Source organism: Eulemur rufifrons, chromosome 3 (assembly GCF_041146395.1).
Source record: "Eulemur rufifrons isolate Redbay chromosome 3, OSU_ERuf_1, whole genome shotgun sequence".
In the NCBI taxonomy this organism is placed as follows: Eukaryota; Metazoa; Chordata; class Mammalia; order Primates; family Lemuridae; genus Eulemur; species Eulemur rufifrons.
Window position 1 is genome coordinate 61,846,100 of NC_090985.1, and position 18,794 is coordinate 61,864,893.

At 35.6% G+C, this 18,794-nt stretch overlaps 1 protein-coding gene and 1 non-coding gene across 7 annotated transcripts in view; one reads left to right on the forward strand and one right to left on the reverse strand.

Annotated features, from left to right (window-relative positions):
* Nucleotides 1-18,794, reverse strand: part of MTDH (metadherin) — a 60,026-nt gene that overhangs the window by 18,925 nt on the left and 22,307 nt on the right. The window contains exons 3-8 of one of the 6 annotated variants that reach the window (XM_069465470.1): nucleotides 11,626-11,710; nucleotides 10,767-10,943; nucleotides 9,289-9,354; nucleotides 7,793-8,029; nucleotides 4,968-5,057; nucleotides 2,173-2,271 (exon numbers count right to left, since the gene is read on the reverse strand). In XM_069465470.1, the coding sequence (XP_069321571.1) occupies nucleotides 2,173-2,271; nucleotides 4,968-5,057; nucleotides 7,793-8,029; nucleotides 9,289-9,354; nucleotides 10,767-10,943; nucleotides 11,626-11,710 (754 nt within the window). The remainder of the gene's footprint in view (nucleotides 1-2,172; nucleotides 2,272-4,967; nucleotides 5,058-7,792; nucleotides 8,030-9,288; nucleotides 9,355-10,766; nucleotides 10,944-11,625; nucleotides 11,711-18,794) is intronic. The other 5 variants (XM_069465471.1, XM_069465472.1, XM_069465473.1 and 2 more) reach the window with 5 other exon arrangements.
* Nucleotides 18,151-18,390, forward strand: LOC138382370 (small nucleolar RNA U89). Its single transcript, XR_011233450.1, has one exon. It is a non-coding gene; the product is annotated as a small nucleolar RNA U89 (small nucleolar RNA).

The following is an 18,794-nucleotide window of genomic DNA, read 5'->3' on the forward strand; positions in this document are numbered from 1 at the left end:
AATTCACAGAGACAATGAGGTTAAAGAGAAACTTTGGACTTAAAGACCACCAACACAGCATAACAAACTTCAAGAAGATGGTGTACCTGACATATACTACTTTAAATACAGAATCCTGTAGACACATATTTTTAAAAATCCTTTATTTTAGCAGCCAATCATGTTTTTCATATTCAAAGAATCCTAATATAGACAAAAGTGGAGCTATTCTGTCTTAGCAGGAAAACCTAGAGCTTTGTTTGCTCAATTTTCCTCTGCTTCAACCCATGGCAGCCCAAGATACCTTACTGCTGTTTTTCTACAATCACTCCTATTATTTATATAATCACTCATCAATTCTACTCTGCATATAGCTGATAATTCTTCCTAAAGCACAGATAGACTGTTTCTTCCAAAAATAGCATTTCCACACTCTTGTAATAGCTTGGATTGAGATGATACTCTATATAGGTGGCCCTCTGTATCTGTGGGTTCTGCACACGTGGATTCAACCTTGAATGAAAAATATTTGGAAAAAAAAAAGGATGATTGTGTCTGTACTGAACATGTACACTTTTTTTTCTCACCATCATTCTCTAAACAATACAGTATAACCATCTATTTAGCATTCACATTGTATTAAGTATTATAAGTAATCTAGAGATTAAAGTATATGGGAAAATGTGTGCAGGTTATGCAGATACTGTACCACTTTATTATAAGGGACTTGAACATCTGTGGATTCTGGTATCCGAGGAGGGTCCTGGAATCAATCCCCCATGGCTACTGAGGGAACGACTATAATTTACAAAGAGCTTTTAGGTTCATCCATTACCTCACTAAAACCTCACAACCACCTATGGAAGTAGATATGACAGGTTATTTGCTCCATTTTAGCTCCCAGATAAGTGACAATGAAAGCCCAAGCCATATGAAATACTGTATTTTAGAGTCAGGACTAAAACTCATATCTACCTTCCAAGCTAGTACCCAAAACTTCCCTAATCTTTAGCCAGCAATTCAAGGCATTTCATAATATGGCCCTCCCTGATCTACATTTCTAACCTCATCTCCCTTAATCTGTGAGAACTGTATTGTAACTATCATGTTGCCTGCTTACCTTCATGATTACTGTCATCACTAAGGCTGTACCATGCAGCGGTTAAGAGCAGGAACTCTGGAGCCAGACTAGCGAGGTTTGAATACCACCTTCCTCCACTTACCTAGCTGTGTGGCCTAGGGAAAGTTAGATAACTTTTCTTTGTCACTGTTTCTTCATCTGGAAAGTGTGAAAAAAAAAAAACCTACTTCACAGAATAGTTATAAGTATTAAATTAGTTAATAAGATGCAAAAGACTTAGACCAGTGCCTGGCACACAGCCCAGTGTTTCCTTTTATTACGTTACTACTACTGAACACTTACGCATAAAGCACTGCCCTAGGTACTGAGTGTATAAAAGAGTAAACGATAGTTCCTGTTTACAGAGGGTTTCAATTCCACTTGGAGAAATAAAACATATTCTTAAAAAAATGTTTTTAAAAAGACCAAAATGAAGGAAAGCCCCAGAGGTTAACATATAAGTGCTAAGTAAATAGTAGAAAAGGATGTGATATAAAAGTTCAGAGAAATGAGTAAATTCTGACATTTGAGGATGTGGGGAGAAAACTCTAGATACCTTTTTTAAAAAAAATGAAGATAGCATGAGCTTTCTGAACATAAAAATCCTATTCTTTTTCCCTTTCCCCCTTTATGACTTCCTTTAACTCTCCTATGCTTTCATGGGAAACTGGGATAAGAAAGTTGTTTTGTACCAAGCACAAATATGTGCACACTTCACAAGTTCAAAGCCATTCTTGTACATTCTATTTACTCCATTACACTAAAACTAGGAGAAGAAACATTCACTCATTTAAAACAAAAATTTTAAAAACTAGAAATACTACAGAGTAACTAAGAAAACTTCATGTTTAAATATTGCCTCAGTCCTTATGAAAATTTAGTTTTAATTCTACAGATATATTCAATAATCAAGTTTCAAGTAGTACATTTGGTGTATTACTATGACCTTTAAAGGTGAGAAATTAGGATTAAAATTAAAACATAAAGCATGAATTCAGGGTGCTAGAAAGAAAATTCTGGAAAAAAAAAAAACAAAACAAACAAAAAAACTGATAATTTTTAAAAGGACATACTTAACCCAGACCATTCATCATCGATATAGGGTTGATTACGGCTAACATCCCACTGATAATCAGAGGTGGTAGACTGAGAAACTGGCTCAGCAGTAGACCCTTAAATGAAAAACGAATGCAATAAAATTAAAAAATGGAATTTCCTAATGATGTTTCATAATAATAGCTCTATACTTCGCACATGGAGACTCTATTATTTTTTAAAATTTCTCCTACAAGGAAAAATTCAGACATTAGGAAAAGATTTAAGTTAAAAGGAAAAGTAGAGTGGAGGGTAATTTTAAATTATGATAATCACTTGATCTAATTCATTGATCAGAAATATATTTTTTCCCTAGTACCAATCCATTAGGATTTTGTCTTTTGTAATACATACTTCAAGGTAGTTATCTACACATTTTGAGAAGTCAAAAAATTGTTTTTTCTTTAATGGAAAAGAATAAAACATAAAAGAAATCTCTGCCATTGATCATTTTAGTCCTGGATGTTCAGGGTATGCCTATATCCACAGAACCCCGAAAAAGAGAACTAGAAAATGTGTAAGGCCGGGCGCGGTGGCTCACGCCTGTAATCCTAGCACTCTGGGAGGCCGAGGCGGGTGGATTGCTCAAGGTCAGGAGTTCGAGACCAGCCTGAGCGAGACCCCGTCTCTACTAAAAATAGAAAGACATTATATGGACACCTAAAAATCTATATAGAAAAAATTAGCCGGGCATAGTGGCGCATGCCTGTAGTCCCAGCTACTCGGGAGGCTGAGGCAGTAGGATCGCTTAAGCCCAGGAGTTTGAGGTTGCTGTGAGCTAAGCTGACGCCACGGCACTCACTCTAGCCTGGGCAACAAAGTGAGACTCTGTCTCAACAAAAAAAAAAAAAAAAAAAAAAAAAAAAAAAAAGAAAATGTGTAACTTAGTTAGAACTATCAGGCTAAGGAAAGTTAAAGAAACAGGTGATTATCTAGACAGGTGGGGCAGAGAGAAGCCAAAGAAACAAAAGAGTTGCTGGAGGTTTAGAGACTAAGTTGAGTTCAGGTGCATTTAAAGAAAACAGAATATTATCTTCTAAGTTTTGTCTGTTTTTATTTTTTGGGGTGTGTTTGTGTCTGGGGGGTGGAGGGGGAAGTAGGTGCGGTGAGAGTGGGTTCACACAGTCCTTAGGAATTTGATAAACTCTGCAGAAGCCTACTTCCAGAACTTAATAAAAAATTTTGCACATAGTCTTTGGGGCTTATCAGTTCATAGATGCCAGGACAAAAAGCCTTGCTCTACAGACATAAATTCATTTTAAAATGTAAGTGTAAAGCATTGGTTCTCCATCAGGTATATATACACCCTAGACCTTCTGAATCAGACTTTCCATGTGTACTGGAGTCCTTAGATGACTCTGATATTCGCTTTGGATTCAGAGCCACTGATACAAAGAAATGGTTAAGAAAAGATACATGGCTAGTATAAAACTTATATACAATCACTTTCTACCATCAGAGTCCTTACCAATTTATACACTTCTACTTGGTTGTAGATGATCTTACTAGCATTCCACTAATACGATAACTGCCTAACATATATACATAATAGTTATATATTTTTAATGTAAATTTTAACAAATAACAGTAACCCTGTAAAATTTACATATAATTAGTGTATTAGTTGCTTAAAAGCACTACTGTCAATAGTAGTGCTATTCCTTTAGTGGCTTATGGTGCTTTCTCTGAATATATGAAGAGAATAGCATCTGTGTTGTACAAAGTCACCAAAAGAGGGAGACAATAAACTTGTACCTCTGGAACTGAAATGTGGTCTATGAGATTAGGGTTTGGCAATCTATGACCTGTAGACCTGAATCCAACCATCCAGTTTCTGCATGACCAGTTAGCCAAGAATAGTTTTTACATTAAAATTTTTTTTCTTTACTTTAATACATTTGGAGGACCATTTTTAAATGGTCAAAACAAAATAAAACAAAAACACCAGAAGAATTATTTTGGAATCAGACACAGTCATTTACTTATGTATTGTCTCTGGCTACTTTCCTATTACAATGGCAGAGTTAAATAGCTGCAAACAGAGACAGTATGGTCCACACAGCCTAAAATATTTACTATTCTGGCCCTTTATAAGAGAAAGTTTGCTGACCTCTGTTCTAGGCTAGTGATTTTAGATACTCCAGAACTACACAATTAGTAAACTGGGTCCATGAATTCCAATGTGAACCAGACACTGCAAACTAAACAATGTCTCCCACATTTATGTAATATTTGTTAAATATACATAGCTTCTAGATGATTAATGATTGGCATATGCATTCAAGTAACGATGAATTGAAAGAAGTTGTGTACTTTGTATAATTGTGTATTTTCTAAATCAACGGATATTCAAAGTAGAGTTTTTAAGCAGAGGTCCACAAAATCTGACAGGCTTATTAGCTAGAAACTCATAAGGGTGAATAGAAATAAAATGCCAAACTGCAACTAGAAGTATGGCAGGAGTATACTAGTAACAGAATAATATGACCCATGAAGGGAAGGCCTTCCATACATATTTATCTGTGTGCCAATGAATGGTGTGATCTCAGGCCACAGATTTTTTCTTTATTTTCCTAAAGAAAGGAACTAAGCCACTTGTGTGTAACAATTTAGGTCTTCTCTCCCCGCTTTTTAAAGGCCTCTGCCCCTTTATGTATCTATTACTTATATTGCTAGCAATATTTGTTGCAGATGAGTTTTTCAAATAACAAGCACTAAAATTAATTTAAACAAAATTTTTTTGTTAACTAAATGAAAGACTGTTTTCACATACCAGAAACAGCAGAGTTAAGTGTGAGAGATGCAAAAGAAGCAGAATTCTGTTCAGAGGTATTCATTCCCCTATCCACACTAGACCAAGCAGCTGTTAAAATAAAGAACGTCACTTGGAACCTTCAATTTGCAATGAGACTTGAAAGATATGTATAGATTTAAAACTCTGATAACAATATTTAAAGATAAGCTTAGAGATTAGAACCACTTAAGAATAGCAATAGCCAGCTACTTATTGAATATCTAGTATGTGGCTGGGCCCCCTTACACCAGCCACTTCCAATTCTTATGGCAACCCTGCTAGGCAGTTTCAAGCAGTTAAGTGACTTGCTGATAGCTAGAAAACAACTGGAACTCAAGTCAGTTTTCAAAGTCTGTGCTCTTTCCACTATATCAAGCTACCTTACTATTAATCATAATTAAGCAACTACTTTGGGCCAGGCACAGAACTTGGTACTTGACATTCATTATAACCAATCCTCATAATTATTTAAATATGAAGTCATACAGGTTAAATAACTAGCCTAAATGTCCATAAAAAGATTCATACCTAATAGATCTGTCTGAACTAGTCCCTGCTCATTCCTCTATACCATGTTATCTTCTCAGTACTTTTAAGACATTTCTTTCTTGTATGAGTTATTTTAAAGAAACCTCCATGAGACTAGTCAACCTGCCTCTTCTCAGTGACCCATTGCAAACCTAATATAGTTTCCTTTCAATTTCAACAAAGGTCCTAATCAATCCAGGCAAGAACTCTAACCTGATGCTTAATTTAAACTGTAGCAAAATTAAGTAAGTACCACCTAATGTATGTCCCAATTGTGAAACACTACATAGCTTTTATAAATAAACTGCAAATATCCCAAAAGGTCACAGTTCCTAACATTACTCCATAAAACTTGAACATTTCTTTTATAGCACAAAAACCCTGCTTTCTTCTCTGCTAAAAATGAGAATGGGAATTTAGGGAATGTCTCTTTCAAACAAATTTTGATAATTCAACCCAATTTTTGGACATGGCATAAGGATTGGAGAGTAAGCTTAAAAACAGTACTAGTAAATGATCTAGAGTTTGATTCTTAAGGGTGTTAGCTTTTAAAAACGTGATAGGGAGCTAGGTGCAGTGGCTCACACCTGTAATCCCAACACTTTGGGAAGCTATGGAAGGAGGATTGTTTAAGGCCAGGAGTTCAGGATCAGTCTGGACAACACAATAGGACCCTGTCTCTACAAAAGAATAAAAAAATTAGCCAGGCATGATGACACGTCCCTGTAGTCTTAGCTATTTGGAAGGCTGAAGCAGGAGGATCACTTGAGCCCAGGAGTTTGAGGTTGCAATGAGCTATGACTGTGCCACTGCACTCCAGTCTGGGTGACAGAGTAAGACCCATCTCTATAAATAAATAAGTAAAAAAGTGATAGGAAAAGCTAACAGCAAAGAAAGAAACAGTTTTTTCTACTAAACACTTTCTAGTGTCTATTCTCCTACATTAAAAGAAATAAACAAAAATATCTGCAATAAGCACAAGAGAAAAAACTATATTTAACACACAAGAAATTATCACTCGATCAAAAAAAAAAATACAGTAAGAGGCCATTAGACAAATGGGCAAAGAACATGAACAGACAATTCATACAAGAAACAGAAATGATCAAGAAAGTTATAGAAAAAACATCCAATTTCATTAGTGATTTTAAAAGTTAACCAAAACAATTTATGTATTTTTTGCTTATCAAATTAGAAAAGAGTAAATAAAAAAAAACTCAACCTTGGTAAGCATATGATAAATGGACACTTATACTGATGCTGAGAGTATAAATTAGAACTCTCTTAAGAAATACTTAGATAATATGTAGTAGAGCATTATAAACATCCATATTCCCCTTAATCCAGTATCACTCTCAAGACTCTGTCCTAAAAACAAATATATTCAATGCAGTATTATCTACAGTAGTTTAAAAAAAGAAAAATAATTTCTCCAATAATATGTGAATAGTTAAGTGAACCATGGTATGCTTACACATTATACGAGCACTATATAAAAATACAAACAGTGAAGAAAATGTTTTGTTATAATGTTAAGGGGTGGGGAAGGAATATAAAAATGCATATCTAATTTGAGTTATGCCAAAAACAAAAAACAAAAACAAAACTATATACAAGAGAAGGGGAAAAAAGACCATAAAGAACTAAGAGTGGTTGTCACTGGGTGGTACGATGGTAACAATGGGGTTTTCCTTATTTTTCTGCAGTTTTCCACATTTAACATGGATTTCTTTTCCATCATACACGCACACCTGAAAATTAAGTTGCTTTTAACTTGATGGCTCTCAACAGAAATAAGCTTCTCAACTACTGTTCTTTATCATTAAAATTCAGGGGAAAATTTAATTATAAATAGGCACTTTGCAGACTATAAAATACTCTATGAATGAATGCTATAAACTGTACTTCCATTTACTATTTTTATTTAGACTCATTAGAACTGTTGAAATTAATCAAAAACTGTTCACACATTATATGTATCACATCACTAAGAATACACAATTATACTAGTTAGCTACATTGATAATCAAATTCGATAAAATATGTAAAAGCACTAGGTAAAGAGTAGATGATAAACATTGCTATTTACTTATTTAGTTCCCACTTTGCTCCACAAAGAGGATCTCAGGTAAGTTAATTATTACTATAATATTATTACTATATTTCTGTATGACATTACTGATTTTTCTATTCACGAGGTATTCTCTTCCTGGAAAATTAAAAACGTACAAGATTAGCAATTTCAAATGAACTTAAATTTTTCCAACAGTTCTTACCAATGTCAGAAAATATTGAACGGTCATTCCAACTCCTTCCCCAGTCTTTTCCATTTGAATTAGCATCTCCAGCGTCTTGACTCCAAGCAGATGGCTCAGTTTTCCTCTTGCCTGCAGAAGCAGGTGAAACAGAGTTCCACTTCTCCTCACCTGCACTGATTTGTGAGGAGGGTTTTAGAGACTTTTCATTCCAGCCTCCTCCATTGACAGTGAGGTTTTCATTCAATCCTGAAGAAACTTAAAGAAAAGAAAATAAAGATTAAAAACAGGTACATGACTTCTTGTTGAAAGTGGGATATTTTAAAATTTCTATGACTGTTCAACTTGTATTTATCATTCACTTCCCCTACTGTCCTTTAAATACCTTGAACTTTAAAGATAGAAATACATTTTAAAGTGACATGGTCAACATAGATGCCTTAAATTTAATAAGAGGTTTGAAGGTAACATATATACTAGCGAAGTTTTCAATAGCAGAACGACTTGCTCAAAGGAAGTACAATAGAGCAAACAGAAAAATGACACATTCTGGATTACTCAGAATACTCACCCACTAAGAATATGAAGACTTCTCCTTAGATACATGTTCTTTCCTTAAATGTTTACATATATTATGTGTAAGGCAGTGATTCTAAAACCTGGCTGCACATCAAAATCAACTGAGAAATTTCTTAAAAATAGACTCTGGAGCCACAGCCCAGACCAATTAAAATCAGAATCTCTATGGTGGAACCCAGGCATCAGTACGTAGGTATGTATGTGTGTGTGTATACATGTTTCTTTTCATATGTGTGCATATGTGTTGTTTTTTTAAAGCTTCCTAGATGATTGTGATGTGTAGCCAGGATCAAGAACCATGGGCACAAAGGAAGCTACCAGTGCTAAGAACAAGCACTGAACAAGCCTGAACAAGAAAGTGCTTTTTTCATTTCTGAATTTATGCTTTACTACAACACTTTTGTTTTCAGGTCAGCAATACACTATTTAATTCAATCTTTTTATAAATGAGTAAATAAAATGTATTTTCTATTTGTGAAGCACTAAAAAACTTCAAACTATAGTCCATTTATTGTGAAATATTTGATACTGTACCAAGGAAGCAGTTTAAAAATTACAGGAACTTAGGCTTTTTCTTAATATGTAAGAGTAAAGTCTTTTATCCCATATACCTATATTAAACCCATGTTTAACAAAGATCCTCTTTTCTACTGGATTAAGTGATGTAAGCAAGAATCAAAACTGCATATAAACTATTGCTGAAAGAATGTTTTTATATATGGGGGGGAAAAGACTAGAACATACCAAAGACTGTTAGAAGTGGGTGTGATTTTCTTTTATTTTCCAAAATCTCTGGACTATGATTGTTACTTTAGTAATTAAAAATCATTTTTAAGACTTTTTCTTTCCTTCTGTATCATTCATATGAGGAAAGAGACATGTATGTAATTTTCTATTTTGATGGGCCTTCAATTTAAGTTACATGTAATTTCTCTCACCCTGAAGTGTAGAATCGCCTTTTCCAGACTTAAAGTTGCTAACTTGAACATTTAGATGAGAATCACCTGGTTGAAATAGAAATAAAATTTATTTAATACTAAATAGGCCACTATGCACATTAAATTAGGAGTAACATACAAATTAATTTTTACTTATCTATAATAAATCACTCCTTCAAGTGCCAAATTCTCCCACTGGAAAAAAGTCAATTTTACAACATATTTCACATGTCTGTAAGAAACTGAGTTCTCTAGTTACCATATTCTTAGTCAACTAAAATGCCAATAAAGAACCCGGAAAACTGTCTAAGCACAGATTGAGTTTGCTATTCTGTAACAGTTATCACGATTCTTTTAAGTAGGAACTGGAGCACTGGGCTCTGTAATTGGATTCAACTTTGCCACCTCTCTCAATAATACCAGCTGCCTTTTCAACAATCCTGGAAGCAAACACATCAACTTAAGAAAGAACTTTGCCAGTATTTGGGACCAGGACTTAGGAAATATGGCAAGAGGTGAAAATACATAACACAAATAATACTATTTCTCTGACACTAAAAAGCATAATGATCACAACATATCAAAAAAACCAGCATGACATCTGATTGTGTGTGCATGCATAAGACAGTGAAAAGGAAACACCAAAAAAATACTAAAGCAAAGCTAATATGTGACAGTGAAAATGGATTCAGCAGAAGTCATTGCTGTAACATGGCAATAAATTCCACCAAGTTATCAAGCAAAACAGTAAAAGGTAACAAGACTAAGAAAGTGAGATCCAGAAATAACTGAGAGATGGGGAGGTAGGAAAGTCATTAACAAAAAGATGAAGGAAGGATAAGCCAATACCTTGAGGCAAGTTTAATACTATCACTTTGCAGACACCAGTGTAAAAATGATGGCAATGTAAAGAGGTACCAAGAAGCCATCAGTATTGGATAGTATGAACATCTGAAATACTTGGGAGGAAGAACATTAGCTCATAATCTTTGAAATTCTGGTCTAGCTTTATCAAACACCTCTGGCACTCTCAAAAAGCTGGAGAGGATAAGAAATCCAGACACAACCTGCACTAACCAGAACATGCTTGTTTCATCTTTAAATGAAAGCGTCCAACATGCAGAATGATGACAAATTATTTCATTTAGTAAATGTCTTATCCACTGTAAGAAATGGAGATGCAAGAAAGTTGGGGCAAAGCAATACACACGAGGAAAAGAGGCAACATCATTTTCTCATGTGACTCAAGGCAGAAAGGCAAATTTTAATTTAACAGGCCATTCATTAGGCACTATGTAACAAGTAACACTGCTGGTATTAGGTAAACCAATACATGGTTCACAATACTCTCACGAAGAAGGGTATATCAGCACAATGATGTTAGCAGTTCAAAATAGTCAGGTTTTGACATAATATTTTGTACATCTGAATAAAAGGAGTTTGATTTGATGTACCACTCTTATGTTCCACTAATATACCTTTATTCTTCTTGGAACCAACAGGAAATGATGCAGTTGTAAGTTGCTCGGTGGTAACTGTGATGGTATTTTCTATCCCAGGGATAGTTGAATCCAATGAACCAGAATCAGTCATCACCTTATCACGTTTACGCTGCTGTCGTTTCTCTCTGTGACTAATTTTAGTTTCCCAGGCTCCTGACATAGCCCCAGAAAAAAAATGTTATTCAGTAAGGGGAAGACAAAAAAGTTGTAGTTTTGGGGGGAAAAATGGGGTGGAGCACATAAAATATCATGATAAATTTAGATATTAAGCTAAAAACCAAGAGTGCTGATTATATTAATTTATCCTAAAAATTTGTTCTAACCCCATTATGTTTTAGGCAACAAACTGCTATTATTTATCCTAGTAATTTTTATCAAATCTTCCCTCTGTGGTTTAGAGAAAGTGATAGATGTAAGTCATCTTGTATCTTTTATCTTGCTGAGAGAAGTGATAGGAGAGTGTTATATAATCACTATTAAATGGCTTAATGAAGAATTTTATACCTGGCCTTCCAGGAATGGTATATTTAGGAATAATGGGGGGAAAACCCAAAACATACTTCTGGGAAACAAAGACGAGTGGCTTTTCAATTGCTCAAAATATTGAGCGTGACCTTACATTTCAACAAGGCAGTTCCCCTCAGAAAAAGAACTACCGGATCCTTAACAAAAGTGTTTCCTAACAATGTCACAGATCTGTACATTAAAATCTACAGTAATGAAAAAGAAGAGCTAGATACAAAATTAAGTGAAACAAATGCAGCTTTTATATAATAATACACCTTGGTAAAAAAGGATTAAAATTTTTCTACAGTCCTTTCCCTTGCTCAAGTACCTTCATCAACTTCCTTTCCATCATGGCGTGAACTGTTTTGCACTGCTTTAGCATCTGACTTTGATTTCTTCTTATTTTTCTTTGACTGAAAGTAAAATAGAATGTTACTTAATATTTCGTTATGTTTTTGAGAAGGTAAGAGTCAGTAAAATACATAATGAAATGTATGATGCTGACAACTAAAAAAATTTAATGTTTGATTTAAAAAACTCAACATATTAAGTGGCAATAATAAAGTTACCATTTATTGAGTGGTTACTATGTGCTAATTTGCACTCATTTTCTATTTATTCCTTAAAAAAATGGTACTGTCCCCATTTTAGAGACGAAATGGAAACTTGCAGATGTTAGATATTATTAATGAAAAAGCTGTCTTGGGTCACATTTAGTAAATTAAGTTATAATTAGGAACTAGGTCTGTCTGGCTCCAAAGTCTGTGCTCTTACACATGTTATACTAAGTTACATCATAAATAAGGTACTGTAATATGGCATTTTCAGAGCAATAAAATTCAAACCTATTGCCACTGTTCAGAAGGAAAATGATGTACCGATTATTGGTTTTTGGATTACCTAAAGCAGATAGTTGATACAACCTATGTATAACAAATTAATGAGTCAATTATGTACAGTAGGTAATAGTTTATCAGTTTCAAGGCAATGTAAAAATACCTGGGAGTTGTATATTGATGTTTAATAATTCAATAAAGATAAAGTACTTATACATATACAAGATACAGACATTTTGGAAAGACTTTCCAACTCCCTTCAGCTAATATATTTTTTTTCAAAAGCTTGCTAAGAACTCTGTAAAGCAATGATTTCTATATTTATGTAAGTGCTTACAGAAGAGAATTAACGTTCATAAAATAGCGTTTTTATTTATAATTTGTATTCACTCATTTTAGCTATTTATTGAGATCAGCTATGTTCAGCTTAAAGTTAAGTTTACAACTAAATAAGAGATTATATCTTAATTAAAAGCCTTTTGTATGAGTAAGCAATAATGACAGCTAATTGCTTTTCCTATCAATAAACAACTTATAATATTTTCAAGTGGTATGATCTCCTTTATTTTTTTTTTTTTATGAGACAGAGTCTTGCTTTGTTGCCCAGGCTAGAGTGAGTGCCGTGGCATCAGCCTCGCTCACAGCAACCTCAAACTCCTGGGCTTAAGCGATCCTACTGCCTCAGCCTCCCGAGTAGCTGGGACTACAGGCATGCGCCACCATGCCCGGCTAATTTTTTCTATATATATTTTAGTTGGCCAGATAATTTCTTTCTATTTTTAGTAGAGACGGGGTCTCGCTGTTGCAAAGGCTGGTCTCGAACTCCTGACCTTGACCGATCCACCCACCTCGGCCTCCCAGAGTGCTAGGATTACAGGCGTGAGCCACCTCGCCCAGCTGGCATGATCTCTTAAAGGTGATTAAAAATTGTCTTTAACAAGGGAGTATATAAAACACTATTTTTGAAAGTTCTTTTACTGTGCTCCTAACTGATTTGCATTTATTTGTTTCTTTGCATATTCTCGTTATCATTAACATGTACTATGTTTAATACATACTGCTTTATTATATCTAACAAACCAGACTCATATCCACTTTTTAAAAACTGAGTTATCATCCACATACCACGATATTCACCCTTTTAAAGTGTACAATTCAGTGGTTTTTAATATATTTGAAGTTGCACAAGTATAAACATTATTTTCTTTATCCCAAAGAAAGACACTCTCTGACCATTAGCAATCACTCCTCACTTCTCTTTTCCCTGCTGGCAATCACTAATCTATTGTCTGTTTCCATCATATCCACTCTTCAGTAAAGACAACACATCGAACACCTGTCAATTACAGTCTAGAGCAGCGGCAGCAAACATTTGTAAAGGATCAAATAGGAAGTATGTTAGGCTTTGTAGGCCACATGGTTTTGTAGCAACCACACAATCCTGCCTCTGTAGCATGAAAGTAGCCATATACAATATATAAACAAACGGGTCTGACTACATTCCAATAAAATTTTATTTATAAAAACAGTCATCTGGCTGGATTTAGGAAATCAGAGTTTGTTATCCTTGGTCTAGAGCACTGCTAGCCAACGAAATACAATGCAAACCACATATATAATTTAAAATTTTCTAGTAGATACATTTTTAAAAGTTAAAATAGGTGATATTAATTTTTTTTTTTTTTGGGGGGGACAGAGTCTTGCTCTGTTGCCTGGGCTAGAGCGCCATGGCGTCAGCCTAGCTCACAGCAACCTCAAACTTGTGGGCTCAAGCGATCCTCCTCCTGCCTCAGTCTCTGGAGTAGCTGGGACTACAGGCACAAGCCACCACGCCCAGCGAATTTTTTCTATTTTTAGTAGAGACAGGGTCTCCCTCTTGCTCAGGCTGGTCTTGAAATCCTGACTTAAAGCGATCCTCCCACCGTGCTAGGATTTCAGGTGCGAGCCACCGTGCCCAGCCAGTTGATACTAATTTTAATAATATATTTAACACAACATATCTAAAAATGCTATCATTGCAACATGTAACAAATATTAAAAAACTATTATTACTAAGATAGTATGAAAAAGTTGTTAAACTAAGTTTAAAATATGGTGTGTATCTTACATTTAATAGCAATGTCAATTCAGACTAGTCATATTTCAAGTGTTCAATATGCACACGTGGAAGTGGCTACCATATTGAACAGAGGTCTACAAGAACTAACTAAAGTAGGTATCCCCATTTTACAGATAAGGAAACTGAGGCCTGTACTCAATTGTTTTGCTCCAGCTCAAGTTCTACTCCATTTGCTTTATCACTATTGTTTTCCCCCTTTCTTTTCTCTTTTCTCCCCCTTTCTTTTCTGCTTAAATACAAGCAACTTGAAACGTTTAAAACTGTCACAGACTTGGCCATTTGTCATAACTTCCTGGGGACACTTCCAGTACTGCTATACCTTTCCATGTGTGCAAGTGTTCACAGTTTCTCTAACAATAATGTAAACTTCTCGAAAGCAAGAGAATAAGAGATATTTCACTATATTCTCTAGACTCTCTACTTTATTTGAATACAGGCTGTCCCCAGGTTATGGATGAGCTACGTTCCTGAGAACATCTTTAGGTCAGATTTGCATGTAACTCAGATCCCTGATGAATAGTACACATACAGTAATAATAATAATAACAATACTATAATGGCTCATATGTGGCAACAATAATGTAATACTGTAATAATAATACCGTGTATTGTAGTCAGTTACAGAAACCATCATGCTTTCTTTTAATTCAAATGAACAGAACATAAAAACAAACTCATACAAAAAGTTTAGATAGGAGGTAAGAGAAATTAAAGGTTAACCTTCACCTAATGTTGCATCAACGCCAGGCTAACAGGAATGTCATGCTTATTTTGATCTTCTAACAAAATCAATAATAACCTTTCAGTAATTAATCCACTACACTGCTTAGTAATAATTGATGCTTTCATTGGAGCACTGCCTTTCACATGTTCCATTATTCTCACTTTATCCTTTGTAATTGTTCCAATAGTTGAGCAATTGAAGCCTAATGCTTTCCCACTGAATGATGGTGTCTGGCCTTTCTACAAATGCTTAATTATTTCTACCTTTGTTTCCATTGTAATCACTTTTTTCTTTGCTTCAGTAGACTTTTATTTTGGAGCCATGGTCATAAGAGTAAACAAAGACTCACAAAATCAACTCAAGAAGATGAAAGTGATGCTGTGCATAAGCGACCATATAAGCACTGGGACCAGTCACTAGTGTAAAGACGCCACGCCAACGGACCGCTTATGCAATGTAGGCTTGTTTACATGTGTGGAAGAAACAAGCTCCCAAATTATTAATTTAATTATTTAATTACAAATTATCCTTATGGGGAGCCTTGGGAGTCCGTTTTTAAGTACCAAACATCATAAATCTGGTCATCCGTAACCTGGAGACTGCCAATACTTCACAATCAGTACTAATACACAAAGATGAAGAAAAAATCTGCTCTTGAGGAAGTCTCTTCAGCATTAGAAATTAGTAGGGGTGGCTAGGCTTGGTGGCTCATGACTATAATCATGTCTGTAAGTACTTTGGGAGGATGAGGTGGGAGGATCACTTGAGGCCAGGAGTTTGAGACCAGCCTGGGCAACATAGTGAGACACCCATCTGCAAAAAAAAAAAATAAAATAAAAAAATTAGGTGCACTCCTGTAATGTCAGATACTTGGAAGGCTGAGGTGAGAGGACTGCTTGAGCCCAGGAGCTAGAGGCTACAATGAGCTATGATTGCCTCACTGCACTCCAGCCTGGGCAACAGAGGGAGAGAGCCTGCCTTTAAATAAACAAATATAATAAATCTAGACAATGAGAAAGCTTTGATAAATAATCATTAGATCCACTATCACTACTTTCTAAAACTGCTAAAGAAAATACACTAAATAAGATGGATTGATAATTTCTTAGGAAATTATGATGAATATGAAGTAAGTTCAGAAAATTCTAAAATCTCACTAGGAGTTATTCAAAATATGTAAGCAAGCAGTGCCAATACCCAACCGCTAATACATTCATGGAATATATGGTAACTCAGTTAAATCCCTAAGTATGCTAGATAAAGAGGTTTGTTATTCACTCTTTAAACAATGGGTTAAACAAGTTTGTTTTTCTTATACTTCCATGGGAAAAAATTGACCATGTATTTGAAAATGTTTACATATAAATTTATACATATTCTAATACACTGACAGTGTATACATTTGTAAAATATAACTATTTTTAGTGAGAGTAATATGCATGAATATGCTTCATTACTTTTTAACATCTTCTAAATTCATTCATTCATTCATTCATTCAAATACTTGGTATCAAGCACTGTTAGCTGAAAAAACGTAAGAGGATCCAAATACAGGACATACATCATTGACTGTGCTTACTAATCATGACACTGATTTTTCAATCTCATTCTCTAAGTATGCAAAGCTTTTTGTGGAAATTCAGCTAATAAATTTTAATCTTCCTTAACATCAATATGTTGTTTTTTCCAAGTGAATCAGAAGGTTCTATTTTTTTTTTGTAATTTCTAACAAATAGATTCAGTAAAAATTTTTAAATCTGGTTTATCGCCATTACTTATATACTTTTTCTAATTAACCCATTTAAATTCTCAAAATAACCCTAGGTAGATGCTACTGTCTCCACTTTGCAGACGAGAAAAGGAAGGCACAAGTGATTACTAACCAACTCCAAGATCACATAATCAGTAAATGTCGGAGCTGGAATTGAATCCCATGTACTCATGCTCCAGAATTTGGGTAGTTAGGCTATCATTCTGTTAGAAAACTGTTCCCAAGCAATACAGATATGAGAATTTTCACATCTGATATAAAATGATTTTTAATAACAAAATCACACAATGATATGAATTTTCCAGATTACATTCCTCATTGCATGAATTTCTTTCAAAAACCAGCTACTTGCTGACACTTTGTTAAATAAACATTCCTTAACCTTGAAAGGAAAGCTTATGTATAAACTTTTCCTAAAAGTATCTGCTAAGCAGACAACCATTTGTCAGTATAAAAAAGATCAACAGATTTGGAATACTTCATTTTTAGCAAAAAAAAAAAAAAAAAAAAGTACGGTTCACTTTTGCTACCATGTAATCAATGAATCCTCTTTGTAGAATAAAGGATGATGATTACCACCCTGGCCCTTACTGTAATTTGAAGGTTTGGCCTTCCAATTTATAATCTGGCTTTCCCTCTTCTGTCATCATAGTTTTCTTTTTTTTTTTTTGAGATGGAGTCTTGCTCTGTCACCTGGGCTAGCGTGCCGTGATGTCAGCCTAGTTCACAGCAACCTCAAACTCCTGGGCTCAAGTGATCCTCCTTCCTGCCTCAGCCTCCCAAGTAGCTGGGACTGCAGGGGCACACCACCACACCCGGCTAATTTTTCTATTTTTAGTAGAGATGAGGTCTCGCTCTTTCTGGTTTCAAACTCCTGACCTCAAGTGATCCTCTCAGCCTCCCAGAGTGCTAGGATTACAGGCGTGAGCCACCACGCCACGCGCCCGGCCAGAAACAACAAATATTTCCCCATGATATATCTTTCTTTCTTTAAACAAGAAACCTCAAGAAAGGCATCTAATCTAAGTACTGATAAATATATTTAGTAAAGTTCTATTATATATAATAATGCATAAACAAACATCTCTAAAAAACTGTTGAGGTCAGCCTTCACATTGTAAATGTTTAGATATCTTGCTAAATTGGGATAGTTTTAGATTATCATTAGCTAAAATTTGAGACACAGTGTAATTGGACAAGGTTTCTTACCAAAAGTAGAAAAAAGGCCAGGTGCAGTAGCTCACACCTGTAATCCCTGCAGGTTTCTCACCTGGGAGGCCAAGGTGAGAGGATCAGTTGAGGCCAGGAGTTTAAGACCAGGCTGAGTAACATAGTGAGACCTTCTCTACAGAAAAAAGAAAAAATTAGCCAAGTGTATAGCACTCACCTATAGTCTCAGCTACTTGGGAGGCCAAGGCAGGAGGATCACTTGAGCCCAGGAGTTTGAGCTATGACATCACTGCACCACCCTAGTAGCCCAGGCAATAGTGCAAGACCCTGTTTCAAAAAACGAAAGCACGCTGGCCTTGCCTCGATTTCTGCTGCTGCCCCCAGTTCCTGGCAGCAGCCTGTAGGGAGGCCCACAGGTGAGGCCCAAAGTAGAGCTGGGCACCAGCTATCTGAGTGCCACCTTGGATCTGACAGCCCAAAGGAGGACTGGACCAAGGGAACGGTAAGGATGAGGTCAGGGATGAGACCTGCCCTTGTGTGAACTCTTAACCCTACCCTGCTCAAGGAGAAGTGCTCATAAAGAACCCTGGCTACATCAAACTTCGCAAGATCTGGGCAGCCCAGAAAATCTCCAAGATGACTGCCACATCACAGAATCATATCTATCTCACTGCTGACAACCTTGTGCTGAACCTACAGGATGAAATTTTCACTTGGGGAAGCGACAGCCTCATCAAGGGTAAGAAGTGAGCCGGGGAACCAAGAACTCCACCCCCAGAAAGCAAGTGGATCTGCTGCTTCAGTTTTTGAGGAGCCAGCTAAGGGTCCAGCATACTCCCATTCCACCCTCAGTATCATGTGATGGTCCCTTGCACCT